Source organism: Corella eumyota, chromosome 2 (genome assembly GCF_963082875.1).
Source record: "Corella eumyota chromosome 2, kaCorEumy4.1, whole genome shotgun sequence".
Lineage (NCBI taxonomy): Eukaryota > Metazoa > Chordata > Ascidiacea > Phlebobranchia > Corellidae > Corella > Corella eumyota.
This window is the reverse complement of record NC_137491.1, coordinates 15935482-15954093: the sequence shown is the minus strand read 5'-3', so window position 1 is coordinate 15954093 and position 18612 is coordinate 15935482. Positions and strand designations below refer to the sequence as shown.

The window sequence follows — 18612 nt, the reverse complement described above, 5'->3', positions numbered from 1 at the left end:
TCTAGCACGAGTTTAATTAATTTTTAAACGTTTACAGAATTTAAAGTTATTCTATAAACGATACAAAAGAAAAACGAATAAGGTAAATTTCTTATGGCTGGTTAAAAGAATAGGTAGTAGAGGGTCATGAGTTGTTCAATTTTATTTGATCAACATAACACCGCTGCACATATGTGTATAAAAATGCTGAATCTTTTCGTTCCTTATTATGTTGTTTATCAAAAAGTAGCGTATGCAAAAATTTTAATTTGATATTTCATTGCTGCTATGACTTGTAGTTTTCGGTCTTTTATTTACCTTACATAGTTAGGTTTATATATATTTAGGTTGAATGTGTATTAGTAGAGCTAGTGCTTATAAAACATTATTGACCGTTAAATAAAGTAATAAAAAATGACCATAAAGGTAAAAGTTTTTTTCAAGACTGTAAACCACAAGTTTTTCTCAATGGTGGTATAATAATTTTGAATCTTATATTTTATATTAAGTAGGTAACTGATTTAAAATAATGTGTAACTTGTGTGCGAAGTTTGCGGCCTTAGACTGTGACTGCTTGCCCTCGAAACAGCAGATCGTATTCTCCTGCATGCCCTTACATATGAATGCGTATTTGCAGTTACAATTTGTGCCTTTGCTTGTCCGCCATCTACTTCTACTGTATTTATAACTGGTTGTTTGTTAGTTGGTTTCCACTCTTCGAATTGAAGCAACAGTAAAGTACTTAGAGTGTTTACGACAAGGCGTTGCGGAGTGGCGCTTATGCTAAGTATGGGCTCGCATTTACTGTTCCCGCGCAAAACCCGAAGGCATTCGCCAGACACCAAATGAAGAATGCGAATTTTTCCGTCTTCACAGCCACTGATTATATGAAGATGACGAACTTGCACGCACAGCACCGGTTTTGGATGTCTGTAGCATTTAAAATACTTCTTCAAGTGGCTTTTTTTAAACCAGGTGATAACATAGCCGTCTATGCCTGCACTTATAATAAAGTTCTCGTCCATTGTCACGCTGGTCACAGCACCCACGTGGCCTCTTAGGCACTTGACAAGCTTTTTAGTGGATATGTTCCATACCTTGATTGTACCTCTGTTACAAGAAGAAACTAGAATGTTTTCGTGTAAAGAAACTGAAGTCACAACACCTCGTCGCGTGTGGACAAAAGTTGCGAGGCATTTGCCAGTGATAAAGTCCCAGGCCTTAACTAAACCATCGTTGCCGCCAGATGCTAGGTTATCCCCAAACACATTTAATGTAGTGACAGATTTGTTGTGGCCGTACATTATTTTCTGGCATCGAATTTTACCAGTATGCCAGGACCGTATGGTCGTATCGTAACTACCAGTCAGAATTACTTTTCGTTCGTCAGTTGTTACATATATTGAAGTGATGGACCCAGAGTGGCTTTTTCTGTATGGTTGTGTCTCATAGCCAGTGGTTACGTCAAAAAGTCTAATGTTTCTGTTTGTGGAACTTGTTATAATGCTGTCACCACCCGAATAATGCATTACTCTACTGGAATCTGACGCATGATCAAGTATCAATACATTGTAAGGCCCAATGTAAATGGGCCTTTCTTCAACCGAAATCTGTTTATAATAAGCGCCTTTATAACATACAACAGTGTCAGCATCTTCAATAGTATTTAAGTCACTTTGTAGAATCGGTATAAGAATGTTAGTTGTTTTTATTTTAATAGAGTCAGGGTCTCTTGAAGTTGCTCCTTGCATCATGATTGCCTCCTCCAAGATCTCTTGCTTCGTGTGCAGTTCATTTAAAACTTGTTTTACCAAATTTCGCCATTGCCTGTTTACACACATTGCACAGCCAAGAGATCCTAGCATATTTAGAATCTTTTTTGCTAAGTGCACCGGAAGTTTGCCCACGAAGTCAACACTTGGGTTCTTTGGTTCTGGAAAATCGATTTCAAAGTTGCTGTACATTGACAAAACAGATTTTGACCTCAACGGGATATCATTAAAGCTGTTATGGCTTTCAGTAATATTAAAATGGGTATTGCTGCAATCTCCAAACTTGATATCGCCACTATCAACTTCTGTGTAGTCTGGTTTATTTTCCTCTGTTGCATTTAAAATTGTTCTTGCTAATATGCAGCTTTGGTGCAATATCGAATAATCATTTATAATTTTGATAACATGAAACACAAAGGTGGCTTGTTCAGTGTAAGAACAAAATTCAAACCAGCTCCATATTTTTTCTATTTTGTCGTCTTGATCGGTGAGCAGCAACATTTTGTTTAAATTTGTATCCTGACGATTAATTAAACTTGAAAAACATTGTGATCTTGAGTAAGTAAAGTCCTTTTGCAAAACTGACAACAGAACTCTAATGGTTTGTTCAAGAAGTGAAAAGTTTGATATTCGTTTTATTAATCCTAGAATCACTTCTCTTCTTGTGTCATAGTTTTCTTTTGGCAGCCAATCGTTAATCTCCACAATCCTTGCATTCATCTTAGCAGTTAGAAAAAGGTGTTATTTCTTTTTGTTCATTACAAAAAAAATTAATGGCTTAAATGTTGGCTAGGATATAAAAAAAAAACTTTTATTAAATATTGTAGCAAAACAAAAGACATAAAATATGTAAATAATAAAAACCCAACAGTTTATTTAAATGTAATACGCATAATAACAGTTAATTATAATGAAATACCAGCAAATATTTAGACTAATATTTGTATTTAGAAATGCATTTTGTAATTTAAAAATGCATTTCTAAATAGGGTTTACAATGTTTAAAAAGTCAGCTAATTGATCAAATTTTGGGTATATATTTTAAGTCAATTACAGGTAAAACAAAGTAAGATTCATGCTCAGTATTTATTGAGTGTAGATAATATATGTTATATTTAAATTGTATTTTTAAGTTAAGAGCATTTCCATACACAAATTGCAGTACTTCCAGCAAAAAACATGTACAAAATGTTTTTAGTTTCGTGTGTAATTTCAAATCCATAACCTTCGCCGACCACGGCATGCCAAGATGACCCAAACTTTTTGTCCATGCTTTCCTTGATCATTTTTGCTGCATTTTCGTTGTTTGCGCTGAATTTTTCACACGCTGTTACGCACAATTCCATAGCTTCTACTCGCATTTCTTCTGGCATATCAGTGTGACGTATAAGTGGGTAACTGTGCAGCCTTTTATAATCATAAACTTCTTCTTTCTTAGCTTCCGTAGCCATTTTGCTTTCTAAAGTGTTGGGAAACTAAAGTTGAAAGGTCCTACTAAAAAAACGAATTTCTTAAAAACAAAAATGTCCGTTACTTAGCAACGAAAGTGAGGCACACTAAGTGGAAGAAAAAATATTTTGTAGTTTTATTTTTTAACAAATATTTTGTTGTAAATTTTTTGTTAATTATTATTTTAAAGATTAGTTATTGTTTTTAAGAAAAAAAAATTATGTTTTATTAATAACTAATTTGTTAAATAATACAACATTTTAAGTTATAATTAAATTAAAATTATTAACTTTAAATAAAATTTAAGATGGAATTTTTTTATTATTTTATTTTAAAGCTATTATTTGTTAATTATTTTTTAAATTTATTATTTGTTAATTAGTTATACATTTTTATAAATTGAATATTTGATTGCTTTTAATTAAAAAATAATTTCGGAAACTCTGAGAATAAACAAATTTAAATTGTCTGAACCGCAACGTTTAATTTTCTTTACAAATCCGTGAACTGAAAAATTAAATTCGTGGCCTAACAAAGGCGTTAAGCAAAAGCAACTATCGATTTTTTCAAGGCGTTAATTGTAGTTTAAAATTTATACAAACAGCTGAGCGTCAAGAATAGTTCACAAAATTAGCAAACTACTTTTGAATATGTTAAATTCAGATATTAAAACTTTTTCTAAATTTTTGTTTAAAAATCTATTTCAATCAGTCAATGGTGCTATCTGACTCTAACTTAATAAAATTAAATGTTAATTAATTATTATTTAATTACAGATAGGCGGACAAGGTTACAGTATTAAGGCTGGGATAAAAAATAAAAACATGGCTTCAGTTTCTGAGGTAAACACCGTCGCCACTGACGAAAAGATTGAGTTGTGTACAAGTTCTTTGGATGATGGAGTTGAAAAGATTGAATTAAGCGATGTAAATAAACCTGTTTCTATGACTAAAGCAAGGATTGTTTAAAATTTGTCCATACTGTTTATGCGTTTGTAGCATTATGTTACATGACCCTACAACAAGAAAACAGTGGGAATCGAACTTAGAACCCCATGCAGTGATGCAAATTGGAAGTGTTATATCAGAATTTTTGAAATAACGTTACAGGTTTTTAAAAAATTAAGATCATAAAAGTAATCAGTTAAAAAACTTTAAAATTATCCAAAACAATTGACTATATATTTATTATCATGTTAATTAAATAACAATAAATCATTAAATATAGTAAATATAGAGTTTGACTGTATAAAGGGTCAGTATTTAAATACATATTTCATAAAATCTTGTCTTAATAGTATTCTGTGATATATATGTTCATGTGCAATACATTTTATCTATATTCAAAAACCAATTTTTTTTAGGAGCCATGTTCCTCCAGTCAGATGCCTGAGAAATCCTGCTGGCTGATTTCTTCTCCTCACCTCGTTCGACTTCCAAACCTAACATGTCAACAACGTTACGACATCTACTGCAATGAAGTCAAAATTGCTGAGTGTAAACCATCCCAGGTAAATTAATTTTTTATTGTAGTCTATTTTATTGGTTTACCTTTTCATTTTTTTTTCATTAGCGCCACTTGAAATTAACAAATATATTGGCACCGGTGGCCAGACGTTTAAACCTCATAAGTTTAACTTTTACAACTGAACTCCTATAAAATGTAAATCCTTTAAATTCAAATAAAGGAGGTTTAAATTAAGATGTTCTATTGTAGCATGTTTAAATGTCAAAGGTTTAAATGGCTTAGCACTATCTTATAAATAAATAAATATATATATACATACTAACGGAAGTAATTTTACTAGGTTATGGATCGGGTTAATTGTTATGTCGAAGAAACTTTAATGAACAAAAAGTGGTTGGCTCTTTGGAAGGGACCTTATGGTGATGGATCAAGGAGAACTGTTGATATATTAGTTGAGGTTAGTACTTAGTACATATCAGCTTTATTTATGGATAAATTAATAATATAGGCCTATCTAAGTGTATATAGATTAATATGTTGTATATAAATGTATTATGTTCATTAAATTGTATTTTTTGTTACAACAATTTAAAATTCACATATATAGGCTATACATATTGTTTATTAATCTCTAATATATTATAGGCTATGTATATAAATATTTCAAGTAATATATTGGCTTATTTTAAAGTTATTCTTTGAGAAAAGAAAGCATATCGAAACAATAAAAAAAAAGAAAAAATATTTATATTCTCAAGGTTGATGATGTTCACACAGATCAAGCTCATGTGTCTCTTGTTGATCCTGTTGTTTGCAACGAACCCTCCGTTCCTCGTGAGGTCATCGATGCTCAGCTGGAGGAGCTGGGATACATGCTGGATGTTGTGGACCTCTATCCGGTCACCATCATCGAAGACATGAGCGATGAAGATGAAGAAGAAGATCCGGAAGAGGAGGAAAAGAGGATTTGTAAGTTGGATTTAAAGTTAAAGGAGGAAGTTCAACAGAAGTGGATTGCACAAGTTGTGGATAATGTTCGGTAACTATTAATTTGTTATTTTTGATTTAAAGGTAATTATACAGTCTATAATTTAATTACTGTTTATTTAAAAAAGGGCTAATATAGTTTAAAGAAGTGGTTAAAGTGCTTAAAATCGCACCTTTTGTAGACCCGGATTTATTAAATAAATGTAATATAACAAATTAATCTTTTACTTGCTGCATAATTAGTTTTTTTTATAGAAGTTTAAACACGAAAAAATTTAGGTATTTGAACAGGTTTCAGCTTATAAACAATTTTTCTAAATTTGTTCAGATTTTTCATGGAGCATATTCATCGAAACTGGGATGACGAAGATGAGGGGGAATACCCGTTTGACGCTTACCTTCGAGCTCGATTGAGGTTGTATTATGATGTCATAAGTGGAGTCGTCCCTGCTCCAGTTGTAGTAAGGTAAAACAGTTTTTTAATGGATATAAATATATATTTAAATTGGTAGTTTAGTATATTTTATAAAAAAAAATTTTAATTGTTTTTAGCAACAATATGTTTGTTATATTTATTTTAAAAAAATTATAAAACCTATATAACACTGATAAAGAATGTTTTAATAAGAAAAAAATAAGGTAATATTATTTTCATACAATAAAAACTACAATATTTGTAAAATAGTTTTAAATAAAAAGCCTTTTATTAAAATATAATATATTATAACAAAATTAGGTATAGTAAATTAGTTAATATTTGCAGAGTTTTTTGTTTAATTTTACAAAATGTCAAAGTAATCATTTACAAAACTTAAAAGCTTAGAACCTTTAAGTAGGTATGGTTTTGTTACTTATTGATTTTTGCTTATGATTTGTTTTTAAGAATAAACATGGTTGCTAATTGATTTATAAAATTTGTAAAGGTACAATCGAACAATGGCTCAATATTTTGTCCGCCATCGTGAATTACATGCCTATCAGGTATTAATATTTTTTTCTTTTTTAAATCTTGCGCTTAACTTTCACTAAACAACAATTTAGTTAATGTATTTGCACAAGTGTAGTTTTTTTAAAACCCTAAATTAAGTGTTTAATTTTATGTCAAAAATTTGTATTAAATGAAGCTTATTAGACAAGGTGTCTAATTTAAAAAATTTCGAAATACAAAAAACTAAAGGTTGTGGTACAGTATTATTGTAAAAATAGATTATACCGGCAGCGTGGTGTAGTGGTAAGAACACTTGCTACACCACACACGAGGTCGTGGGTTCAATCCCCACTGCTCTCACGCTGTAGCGCCCTTAAGTCCTGCTGAGCCATTTTTTGGATGGCTCAGCAAAAAATGGCTCCTGCTGAGCCATTTTTTCAAGGAAAAATTATTTTTTAGGCAAAATTGTTTTAATTTACCTAACAATATTTTATTGAGAATTATTTTAAAATAAGTATTTATGTTAAGGTGCGAATACAGAGTGAGGGTGAACCAACAAACTCGGAAGCTGTTGAATGTTGGAGGAAATATTACGAGATCCTCAAACTTGTTGGATTACTTCAAATCTGGGAGACTCTACAACTCAGGTAAGTGAATTTAAAAGATACTATCTAAGTGCATGTCCTATAGACAAACGTATACAACAATTACTATTAAATTCCTTGTCTGATTTGGTAAAATGTATTTTAGGGAATGTTCTGTCCAAATTACTTAAACATACATGATATATTTGGTTAATTATGTTCTAAAAATTACTAATGGCAGTGTGATGTAGTGGTAAAAGCAACCGGTAGCATGAGGTCGTGGGTTCAATCCCAACTGATCTTCTGCTGTAGCGCCCTTGAGTAAGGTGCTTTAAACGGTACAAACTCCTGCTGAGCCAGCACGGCAATTTTAATCTATAATATCCCAAACTGCCACAGGCAACTTGAGATTGGGTCAGAGTAACTCATGTTACTCTATGTTTAGGTCGCGCATTCGACTTTTCCACATCGGTGATAAAGATATATACAAAAAAATGCTTACAGCTTTAATTAAGTTTTGTTAATGTGTATGATATTTGATTTAAATTACCTCATCACTTTAAATATTTTTGACAACTACTTTAAAGACTAAAAAGCTTTTAATAATTTACAGTTTGTTTTATTATGTCTTCCGTTTATTTACTATAAATTTTTAATTACAGGGCTGAAGGGCCTTGTTTTCCCAGAGTTTTACGAAGAACAAAAGGTCCAAGATCGGACAAATCGACTGTTACTCACATTGTGGCTGCTAAGTTGACCGCTTCCATGCTTAGAGATTTACCCGATGATACTGTTATGGAGTAAGTAGTTGTTAAAAATGTTTCTTAGTCTACATTTTTATTTTAAATATGTATAAGAACATATACCATATTATATGTAGTATCATAAATAAGCGACAGATTAATTTGGTAATTAGAACACTTAGCTTTACTTTATGAGGTTCTGGGTTCGATACCCACCACTCCACTGCTTATAGGAACTTAGTAAAACTGTACAAACTATACAAACTCCTGCTGAGCCAAAAAAAACAACAGGTTAACAATGGGGCTATTATAGTTAATAATATCCTAAACTGTTAAACTCAACTTGATTCTGGATCCTAGTAACAAATAATACTCTATGTTTAGGCCCTTAAGTTATCGTTCTCTTATCAAGGATAAATAAATGAAAAAATACCTAATACTTTTGGCACAAATATTTTACTATTTTTGCAGACTACATTCGAGTCCATACACAGCATTAAAAGTATGTCATGAAGGGGATCTTGTTCTCATATATCCTGGTGTTTATTCTGGTGAAGGATTTCACGAACTTACTGAATCAATCACTATCCAAGGTAAAACAAAAAATATTAAGTGGTTGTCTATAGAAAAATGTTTGTTTTTCCGAAACTTTTATATTTTTCAATAGACACTTTTATATTTTTCTACACAACTGATTTTCAATAGACCGGCAGCATGGTGTAGTGGTAAAAACACACTTGCCACACCACACATGAGGTCGTGGGTTTAATCCCCACTTATATCATGCTGTAGCGCCCTTGAGAAAGGCGCTAAAAATGGTATAAACTCCTGCTTAGCTAGCACTTAGTTAGCAGCATAATTATCGGGCAATTATAATCTATATAATCTCAAACTGCCACAGGCAACTCGAGACTGGGTTGGAGTAACTGATGTTACTCTATGTTTAAGTCGTGCATTCGACTTTCCCACATCAAGGATAAAAATATATACAAAAAGAAAGATGTAAAAAGAAAAATTTGCAACCTAAACATAGGCATACAGTTTGAATTAAATCATTTTGCTTTTTGGACTAACTTCAATATTTATTGATATTTTGCTTTTTTGAATGTTTCTCCATTCTCATTAGTCCTTACACCAATTTATTTTTAAATTTTAACAACTTCACATAAAATTTCCAATTAAGGGTTTAACTTTAAATGGTAGTGTTTTAAAAAATTATCTGCGATATAATGCAGCCTTATTATTGGATTAAAAGCATAAGTATGCATTAAAAAAACAAAAAAAATTTTTTTTGTTACATAGGTAAAGGAGACAGAGATGAGGTTGTAATTGAAGCGATCAGAAGCGACGATCTGTTTGTGAATGTTTGTTATGCTCAAATCACCATCAACAACCTAACTTTCGTTCAGGTAAGTTCATTGCGGTTCATGTTTATCTTACACTTATAAATTAACTTGTTACTCTTTTAGTCCCACTAAATTCCTCTGTAAGTTTTTAATTCCAGACAAAATTTATACTAACCCTAACTCGATGATTACTATATTTATTTTAAATGTGACAATGAATCACAAAATGGCTTTAGAACCTTTCAAAAATGTCTGTGGTACTTACAATTTAATTTTTTTTAAATACTGGAAAATGATTTTAAACATAAAAAATAAGGCTACTATATTTTTTTATGTGACGTAGAAAGTACCAAATAGCATAGTGAATGTATACAAGCTAGTACTTTTTGTGTCTTCACAAACAGGGCTTCCCTTTTCTTTTTTTTTAAATAATTTTATTTTTAAAGTTGTATAACTTAAAAAGTAGGTGAAATTATTTAAAGTTAAAATCATTTTTGTGTTCAATGACACCAACTTTATTAATTTTTGATTATAAAAATATCGCTAATATATGACTTTAATTAAAGGGAATTTTTAATTTTATAATTACAACAATCAATAAATAGACATTTTTGGTTACTTTTATGGTTCTACGTTTCATTACTTTTACAGTTGTAAATTTTTTGCAGGACTAAAGTACATAAAAATGTTTTTTTTATACAAAAAACTTAAATTAATTAGTAAAAATAAAGCCTATCAACATTGTCTTGCATATTGTTACTTTAACTTGTGCGGGTATTCTATTTTAACCCAAATGGGCTGTACTTTTAATTGTATAAACTAATTTAAGGCAAATCAATAGAACTAAATGAATTAGATTAACTACAGTACCTTACTTATGTGAATTTAAAGAAACAGTTTTCTTAATTCAATTTTTGACCTATAAATAATTTGTAATTACCCTAAAGTTAACATTGTTAGGAATATTATCTTTCAAGTTTATGTAACTAAATTTAAAAAACTAAGTTATAGGCTACATGCATCGTTTAAAAAGTTTAATAGTTTATTTAAATAAAACTATTACTCAAACAATTTTTTTAATTAATATTTTTAATTTCTTTTATAGGCTGACAACACAGAAGGAATACTTCGTGTGGAAAGTGGACATGCTATTGTGAACAACTGTTTGTTTAGATGTGATGGTACTGGAATAACTGTTAGAGAGGGGGCCAAGTTAACGATGTCTGACAGCACTATCTGTGGGGCAAATGTAAGTTTAGGAATACTTGTTGTATATATGGTAACATTTGTTACCCCAACCAAGTTTCAAGTTGACTTTTGCAGTAAGATATTATTGTTCGCAATTGGCTGAAAAATATTCTGCTTTTTGATTTAAAGTATGTACTGTTTATAGCAACTCAAGGACGCCACAGCATAAAAGCAATAGAGTCGAACCCATGATGTAACCACAAACAAATGGCAGTTTTTAGTTTTTTGAAGGCCTTTTAATTAAACATACATATATATTGTCCACTAAGCTTCGTTGTTTATAGATTTATATTTAATATTATACAGACGGCAGCAGTTGAATTGATGCCGGGTAGTAGTGCATTATTGGAAAGTAACGTCATCTCTCACAGGGTGGATGAATTTGAGAATGAGATGCCTTCTGATGACCATAAAGGTGCTATTCATCTTAATGTAAGTATTAAATTAATAAATTAAATAATTAATATGGTAGACAATATTTTATGTTAGGTTTTCATTTATGTACAATGTGAAAAAAAATACTTTTTATTTTTTTCGTACAAATCTGAAAATTTATTTAAATTTTTACCATTTTAGAATTTTGGCATGACATAATTTAAATGTCAATACCATTTACCAGTTATGCTTTTTATTCACAAAATTTCGTTACATTTTTTAAATTTTCTAATTTTCGTAGTGTGTATCAAAGTCTTTTTTATTCTAACAAGGTGATTGAGCCTCCTAAATTAGAATTAAGAAACAATCGAATAACAAGTGAGGGTGGACTTGGAATTACTATTGGAAAACAGAAACCTTCAGGATTTAAGTTGAGCAAGTTTTCTGATGTTAAGGACAGTGAAGGAGGAGATGCTAAAAAGATTCAAAATCAAAAAGGTAGAAATTAAAAAATAAAATATTTAAATCTGATTCACAAAGTTTTGACCTAACATATCCTGGTTACCATAACATGTCATAGTGTGAAAAATACTTGCAAATGCACCACAAACAGTTTTTTAATTTATATAAAGGCATGAATTGTCCATCATGCTCTCTATATATATTTTCAAAAAAAAAATGCAAAAAGGATTTTGGCCCACAAGACATGGCTTTGTATATCGGGGAAAAGGTCTCAAGTTCAAGCCGCACCAATGCCACACTATTTGCCCTGGAGCCCATTGTTTATGGATAAATTAAACATATCCCTTAGCACACCCTTTTTTAAAAATATATATATGTATAGTGCTTACTGTTATATTACTAATGTCTATTTACCAAATGGACTTTCGAAGAAAAATTATATGTATAAAAACTCTATTTTACCTACAATGCAACATTTTCTATAAACCTCCAACTACCCTAACCCTTTTTTGGAAAATGCTTAAACATATAAAAAAAAAATTCAAACTAAATTTTGGTAAATTTTCGGTACTGTGTTTTAGTAATATTAGCAGATAGCAAAATTTAAAACCTTTAATCCCAAGGGTTTTGAGAAAATTCACATGTAGAGTTGCCATAATCCACATAATTATCCAAAAAAACGCCTTTTTCTCTCAGTGAATGAATCCACCAAAGCCTTTCCACATGTTGAAATGAGCAACAACACAATTGACGAAGTAGCATTTTAAGCAATCAACCTTACAAGCCACATCATATTAGTTTGCTGTCCCCCCATTTTTTAGATGCATTCTTCAACGTAGATGTACTGTGTAGCATATATCATATAAAAAGGTGCCTTTTACCCTATTTTCGAATCTGTATTACAATACTATTCCTTACTGTGAGATAAATTTACCTGAGTGTATTTTCCACTGTGTAGATTTTTATATGGGCCCATTCTGTCATAGTTCAATTTGACTTTTATTTTGACCAACTTTTTTTACGGTGCTACCTACTGGGAATGTTACAAATTTTTTAAAGTCTGTTTTTGTATCATCTTACCTGTTCTTCATATCTATTTTTTGTAAATGCGTTTTTTTTAGTTTTTTAGAGTTTTGTTACGTGTTTTTTCTTTATGATTTTAATTAAAATTGTTAAAATATAATCATAGCAAAAATTTAAGCGTGTTATTGTTTTAAAAAAAAATAATTTGTCAGACGAGTTAAAATCCTCTTTTTTCTTTTAGGGTGTTTGCTATTTTTCGTCTCGAAACATTAAAAGTAATTTGATTTGCGTATAACAAAAACAAATTTAAATCAAACCATGGTAAATATGAGTCAAAATAGGAAATTGGACTCGGATTGTATTTAATTAATAGCTAGCCGGTCAATTTTTAATATATTTTCATTTTTTAAAGTAGCCTAAAATGCATACGGGTCACCTAAACAAGTTTTAAAATTGCTTACAGTTAAAAATAAGTAAATAATTTCAACGAGTTTAAGCTGTTGGGTATAGGCTAGTTTTAACAATTGTGGTTTTTCGTTTGCGCTCTGTGCTTGCCGTTATTAGAGGCCTACGCGGCTATGTTTAAGCCCAGGGGCTTAAAGCCTTGGCAGTAGATGTTACAATTTATTTTGGTGTTGCTGTAGTGATTGCTTTATAGCCTATTAGAAAGCATAGTGGGTTTTACATTAGTGATGCACCTATGTATATACAAAATTAGGTTTTTAATTAAAGTATAAGGGTTAACTAGTAGTTAGTTAATCATTAAATTATATTCAAAATGTGATACCGTATTTAAAAATGTGAAGATAAGTGTTTGTATCGATTACCGACACAAAATAGAAGCAGCGCATTTTAAGGTTTGAACAAAGAGATTATAGACAACATAATACTTGGCCGGTTATTAAGCTACACCGAGGCTTTGTTATCACGATAAACCGCAAGTTCACTTGCTGTCTCACTAGTAGTATGTAAAGGCTAAGCTGCGAGATTTTATAGAAAGTAATTCAACTGCAAAATAAGGTAAGGCAGAAAAACTCAACTGCTGGCAACATTTAAATTAAGAATTACCAATTTGTTAGCAGAAGAAAAATGCTACTTGCAGGTGGTGTATTTTGCGCGTTGTCTATTTATCATTTATTTGAAATCTTTCGGTAAAAAAAAAGTTTATAATGGTTTATGGGAAAAGTTATCCAACTCAGTTGCTTATGAAGTCTACGCTTTATGCACTTTCACTCGCTCGATAAAAAATGTTAACGGTATATAAAGACAAGATACAGGAGCCAATGCCACTTTTGCAAGCAGCTTACATTAATTTGAAGCGGAAGTTATACAGAAAAAAAGGCCTTGCCAAATAGCTAGCCCTAATTCGTGCCAAATAACGCCAATTAAAAGTAAGTTTAAATTTAAAACCAGTCGTGGTAGTAAAGTAAACTTTTAATAATAATAAACTGTGTAAAAACTTTTTAAAAAGCGCTTGACAAAATGGTGGAAAAGTTTATTAACGTTTTAATTGCGCATTTGTTATGGTTGGCTGTTGTTATGATTAGTACGCCGCATTATAAGATAAATCATGTTTTGCATGCTTCCCGTGGGCCAGCATCATTACCTGCTATAAGAGACATTACATTAAACAAAATACCGTGACGTAACAAATAAAAATTGCTATGGTTTAATCTCTAGCGCGTGTTATATCTTCTTATGACTGACTTGAGTAACCCTTTGTTTAGTATAAACAAATTTAGTCAAGCAAGGTAGCCTTTATTTACAGTGATTAAAAAAAATACTGGTGTGTATTATATAGATTACTAACGCTGAATAAAAAATTGAAAGTCCTATCAAGTTACTAAATGCAAAGAAAATTAAAATATTAGATAACTATTGCAAAGAAGACTTTATATAAGATAAGTTAAACTGAATAATTTTGTGTATTTTTTTTAAATTGAAAATACAAATTACACTTTTTTGTGTATTTAGCAACATGTGTTATTCATAGCCTACTTGATTAACCAGTCGCAATTTTTTCTAGAGTTCAATTTTTTATCCCACCGGACCATATTTCCTAAACAAAATCAATTAATACGAACTCTATTTAAACTCAAACTATTCCCAATTGACCGTTTTTTATAACCCTAAAAAAATTATAAAAAGTTAGCAAAGATCCATGGTTTTTGAAAATTGCAGATAAAATACTTTCGATTAGTTTAAAGCAATTCCTGTTTATGTTTATAGTCATTTACTTATTACGCTAATATTGTTAAATACGTCAAAATTCGACAAATTATATGGCTGTATGACTTCCTGTTGTTCAAAACATGTTAGCACGTTTATTAATGTATTGATTGAATTTGTTAAATGTATTAATTAGGTAATGTAAACAGTTTAGATAATGTTGTAAACAGTTTGATTTTTTATTCAGTTTGTTAGGTAAAATGTTTAATGGCGAGCGGTATACTTATAAATGGGTGATTGTGTTTTTCAATGCGATCGTATCTGGTCTGACTTGGGGACTTTTGTACGCAGTTGGAATTATCTATTCCAGTTGGGTAAGGTATTTTGATGCAGAAGCAAAGTTTATATCGTTTACTGGCGGATTGCCAACAGCATTTGGCTGTTTTGGAGGTAAAAAAAACTACATTAAACTTACACAGATTTGTAATAGAAAATTGCATGAAATAGCCTAATTTTAACCTTTACTTTTTAGGTCCGATTTTTGGAGTAATTATAAATAAAATTGGATTTCGGCGGGCCGGTTTTCTTGGCGGCTTAGTTATGACACTTGGATTAATTTTAAGTTCATTTGCTGAGTCAGTAGCTGTTTTAAGCCTCACATTTGGCCTAATGACAGGTTGGTTATCAGCCACATTTACTCAGACTTAGATAAGTTACTTAAACCAAGCCTTCTTTTCAGGTTTTGGGGCTGGACTAATAAATTTGTCAGGCTGTGCGGCTGTAAATGATTACTTTTTAAAAAATCGTGCTTTTGCTGAAAGTATATGCGGCAGTGGTTTGTGTATAGGCACCTTTGTTATTTCACTTTTACAGCAACGACTAGTCCAGGAATACAAATGGCAGGTAACAACATAAAAATAACTTTTAACTAAGTGTTATAATTTGCAGAACAAAAAGTATTGTTAGTTTTTTGTTATATTCGCTCAGTATCAGACAAAACTAATATTTACTAACCTACACTCCTTACTTTTTAAACATGACTTTGCACGTATTTAATTCTAAACAAAACAAAAAATACATTGCGCAAAATTTAATATATTTATGATGTCATTTTTGATTATTTAAGTATTTTCTTCCTAGGGGGCAATTTTAGTGACTGGCGCTATTTGCTTGCACAATTCACTTGCTAGTTTATTTTTCGTGCCTTCTAAAGACATACAAAGTCATCCACTAAATTTGTGGAAAAAACGAGATAAAAGAAAATCAAACAGCGAATATAAAGAGAAAATTGCAAAAGAAAAAGAACTTACTGAATTAAAAACTCTTAGAAACAATAATAACCTACCAGAATTTAAACAAAAAATGGTTGAATCTGATAAAAATGACAGCAGCACTGAAAATGAAGGTAAGTTAATAATAACAACGCAAAAAAACGTATAAATCATTAATATCTGTAACCTTTTTTTGCAGGGTTTCTAAAGCGCTCTCGCAGGCTGTGGCAAAATAACGTTTTTCTTCTAATTATATCAACTGATTTTTCTTGCTGGTTAGCTATATTTATACCTTATGTGCACTTAGTAGAAAGAGCAAGGTATCTACTTCAAAACAATATTATAACTGCTTTAATATGCTAATTACTTGAAATTCCTGTGATATTAGATTAGAAGGGGTCGATCCGTACACTGCAGCCTGGCTCTCATCTACAATCGGGCTAGCAGGAATTGTCGGTCGGCCTGCGACTGGTTATATATGCGACAAATTTCGGTTTAATCCGTTTTGGTGTTACTGTGTTGTACAAGTAATTAAAAATGCAATGTAACTACCTGTCAATTAAGGCTATCAAATAACGCTATTGTTTTATTCATAGATGCTAGTTGGGCTTATAATGATAGGCAGTTCATTTTCGTCACATGTGTATGCCCTGTTTATCTTTGCGTTACTGTTTGGGTTTCTGAGTAACGGGTATGGTTTGATTAAAGCAAGTGCTGCAGTATTGCTTGGCCCTGATAAATTTGTCGACGCATTTAGCTGGATGCTGTTTTTTGAAGGAATAGGAATTTGTGCAGGGCCATTTTTAGCTGGTATGTAAATCCTTTGTTTTTATATCCTATCTATTCTGCCATTTAAATTTGCCTTAGCAGCAGTTGGTTTTAAGTAATTTGCTTAGGAGTCCCACTATGTGTAAGCAATGGTAAAAGTTCCCATGTAGTGAAGCCAGGTGGTTAAATCACCTAGCAATGCTTTTTAAAACTCGTTTAAATAATCTTTATTATTATATTTAGGTTGGATTTATGACATCACAAAATCATACAACTGGTCTTTTCGATTTTCTGGGGTTTTATTAATAGCTTCTGCCTCGATGTGTTTTCTCAAAAAGTTTGCGGAAAAGGCTGAGCGCTCAAAAATAAAAAACCAAGAGCAGGCTAGGGTTTAATTCAAAATAGGTTAAGGAGAAAAGGTGTAGTGTAACTATAAGTTGACAGCGAGCAATCCATTACCAAAATATTATATTAAAAATTTAGGTCTAATTGGGTTTGCCTGACTAGCCAAGCGAGTCTTGGTAAATAGTTTTTGTGCTTTAAAGGCGAGTTTTAAATATTGTTTTTTTTTTATTTATCATTTTAAATAAGTTTAATTTTTTAAGCAAAAATTATTATATATCTCAATACACTATAAATATTATTAACATATTGACAGTAATATTTTTGGCTTGATTTTAGTATTATTTTAAATTTTTTTTACGTATTGTTTTTATATTAATTTTGCTTCATGTTTTAACACTGCCACGGTAAATTTGTTTACTAAAATATATGCACTTATAAATTTGCGCTCAAAATAAAAAGGCAATAAAGAACTTACTACTTAAACAAAATATTAATTAAAATCGTGGTTTTGCCAGTGTCACATCAGCAATTTTGTCAGCAATGATTTCTCAATAATAGGATAGGACAAACGGAATGTGATTTTTCAGCAACCAAAAAGTATTAAGAATAATAATATATCAACATAATACACATTGGTGTAGGTTAATTAATACTTTTTAAAGGCTGGGCAAGAATTGGGAGTATCATTTTAAGCATAATAACCACCAGTGCCATCGCCAGCATTACTTTCAGTATTTTTAACACCACTTAAATCAGGATAAAGTTGATTCTGCGGAATAGGAAACGGATCGGGTATTACCCTATCCTGTCTATTTCCACTTATGACGTCACTATCGTGTTGTGCGGGCCTAGTTAGAAGGGCTCGGTTTTTCTGCGTTTTGGCTCTTCGGACAAGGCTGACTGTTATCAGAATTGAGGCGAGGATTAAAAATATCGCAACTCCGACCACTACGCCTGTTACTTCGGCTGTCATGACACCGATGCCTAATATGTCATCTTGGTTATCAGAAGTCTTATTGGCCCGGCTAAAAACAAAAATAAAATGTCTAAACGAAACCTTACCTAGAAGATAAGTTTTAAAATTAGCACCAAATTTAGATTAGTTACAATTTACCCTATTTTATTTGGCTAAAATATTTAGTTTTTACTTGCAACATTTGTTCAGCCTAGTTTATACTACAAAGCATTAGGCTGTTTGAAATCTTACTTAGCATAAGACGATATTTAAACAACTTTAAGCAACATACTTGGCTTCTAAAATAGTAGACACCGTTGTCACTTCTGGTATAGGCGCTGTAAAACTCGGCATCTTTTTCACTAACTTCGGGTTCATTTTTCTCGACAAAACTTGCTCTTTGCTGTTGTATGTAAATGCCCGTAGGCAAAATGGCCAAAAGTTTAAATTATTTATAGTTGCTTTAACAGCTTGCTAGCCTGTTCTTTTCTGTTATGCACGATGCAGAGAATTAGTTAAACAAAAAAGGATTCAGTAATTATTTGTATTAAAGTATGGTCAAAAATTATCTTACATGCTAGAGGTTGTTGTACTTACAATAGAAATTCTCTATTGTCTACACTGGGATATCTGGTAAAATGTATTTTTAAACCACATAGTTCTATGCTACTTCGTAATATTATAACAAAATCGTTTTGCTGGAATGACATGTAATGTTATTGAAAACTCCCAAGTACTGGT

General features: G+C 31.2%; 5 protein-coding genes across 8 annotated transcripts; 2 read left to right on the top strand and 3 right to left on the bottom strand.

The window, feature by feature from the left end:
• LOC145741470 (F-box/WD repeat-containing protein 10-like) lies at window positions 1-2541 on the bottom strand. The gene has a single exon (XM_082559066.1). It carries the CDS (start codon window positions 2469-2471, stop codon window positions 501-503), a length of 1971 nt encoding a protein of 656 aa, XP_082415192.1. The 5' UTR covers window positions 2472-2541; the 3' UTR covers window positions 1-500.
• LOC145741471 (dynein axonemal light chain 4-like) lies at window positions 2541-3267 on the bottom strand. The gene has a single exon (XM_082559067.1). It carries the CDS (start codon window positions 3200-3202, stop codon window positions 2885-2887), a length of 318 nt encoding a protein of 105 aa, XP_082415193.1. The 5' UTR covers window positions 3203-3267; the 3' UTR covers window positions 2541-2884.
• Window positions 3268-3907: 640 nt separating this feature from the next.
• On the top strand, window positions 3908-12517 carry LOC145741963 (testicular spindle-associated protein SHCBP1L-like). 3 transcript variants are annotated; one of them, XM_082559669.1, is made up of 14 exons: window positions 3908-4126; window positions 4564-4710; window positions 5008-5124; window positions 5426-5706; window positions 5983-6120; window positions 6578-6635; window positions 7111-7229; window positions 7829-7966; window positions 8381-8502; window positions 9212-9318; window positions 10361-10504; window positions 10810-10935; window positions 11211-11376; window positions 11511-11929. In XM_082559669.1, the coding sequence occupies exons 1-14, from the start codon at window positions 4025-4027 to the stop codon at window positions 11669-11671; spliced, it is 1926 nt and encodes a 641-aa protein (XP_082415795.1). In that variant the 5' UTR covers window positions 3908-4024; the 3' UTR covers window positions 11672-11929. The 3 variants fall into 3 exon arrangements, with proteins under 3 accessions (XP_082415795.1, XP_082415797.1, XP_082415796.1); XM_082559671.1 differs by lacking the exon at window positions 11511-11929 and adding an exon at window positions 11964-12517 and having other exon boundaries at window positions 3911-4126; XM_082559670.1 differs by lacking the exon at window positions 11511-11929 and adding an exon at window positions 12037-12517 and having other exon boundaries at window positions 3912-4126.
• Window positions 12518-13366: 849 nt separating this feature from the next.
• LOC145742111 (monocarboxylate transporter 14-like) lies at window positions 13367-17384 on the top strand. Of its 2 annotated transcripts, none has more exons than XM_082559871.1 (9): window positions 13367-13383; window positions 14780-14982; window positions 15065-15208; window positions 15272-15435; window positions 15673-15937; window positions 16003-16123; window positions 16192-16330; window positions 16400-16613; window positions 16815-17384. In XM_082559871.1, the coding sequence occupies exons 2-9, from the start codon at window positions 14793-14795 to the stop codon at window positions 16964-16966; spliced, it is 1389 nt and encodes a 462-aa protein (XP_082415997.1). In that variant the 5' UTR covers window positions 13367-13383; window positions 14780-14792; the 3' UTR covers window positions 16967-17384. The 2 variants fall into 2 exon arrangements, with proteins under 2 accessions (XP_082415997.1, XP_082415998.1); XM_082559872.1 differs by lacking the exon at window positions 13367-13383 and having other exon boundaries at window positions 14677-14982; window positions 16400-16494; window positions 16561-16613.
• LOC145742112 (uncharacterized) lies at window positions 17248-18350 on the bottom strand. Its single transcript, XM_082559873.1, has 2 exons — window positions 18164-18350; window positions 17248-17941 (listed from the first exon to the last, which is right to left on the bottom strand). Exons 1-2 carry the CDS (start codon window positions 18247-18249, stop codon window positions 17605-17607), a joined length of 423 nt encoding a protein of 140 aa, XP_082415999.1. The 5' UTR covers window positions 18250-18350; the 3' UTR covers window positions 17248-17604.
• Window positions 18351-18612: the final 262 nt, after the last annotated feature.

Bases quoted from the DNA above. Each gene is read 5' to 3' on its own strand.
- LOC145741470 (XM_082559066.1), bottom strand. From the start codon at position 2,471: ATGAATGCAAGGATTGTGGAGATTAACGATTGGCTGCCAAAAGAAAAC.
- LOC145741471 (XM_082559067.1), bottom strand. From the start codon at position 3,202: ATGGCTACGGAAGCTAAGAAAGAAGAAGTTTATGATTATAAAAGGCTG.
- LOC145741963 (XM_082559669.1), top strand. From the start codon at position 4,025: ATGGCTTCAGTTTCTGAGGTAAACACCGTCGCCACTGACGAAAAGATT. The intron at 5,707-5,982 runs GTAACTATTAAT...AAATTTGTTCAG, and splicing joins CAAGTTGTGGATAATGTTCG to ATTTTTCATGGAGCATATTC. The intron at 10,936-11,210 runs GTAAGTATTAAA...TATTCTAACAAG, and splicing joins AAGGTGCTATTCATCTTAAT to GTGATTGAGCCTCCTAAATT.
- LOC145742111 (XM_082559871.1), top strand. From the start codon at position 14,793: ATGTTTAATGGCGAGCGGTATACTTATAAATGGGTGATTGTGTTTTTC. The intron at 14,983-15,064 runs GTAAAAAAAACT...TTTACTTTTTAG, and splicing joins AGCATTTGGCTGTTTTGGAG to GTCCGATTTTTGGAGTAATT. The intron at 16,124-16,191 runs GTATCTACTTCA...CTGTGATATTAG, and splicing joins CACTTAGTAGAAAGAGCAAG to ATTAGAAGGGGTCGATCCGT.
- LOC145742112 (XM_082559873.1), bottom strand. From the start codon at position 18,249: ATGAACCCGAAGTTAGTGAAAAAGATGCCGAGTTTTACAGCGCCTATA. The intron at 17,942-18,163 runs GTATGTTGCTTA...TTTTGTTTTTAG, and splicing joins TCTACTATTTTAGAAGCCAA to CCGGGCCAATAAGACTTCTG.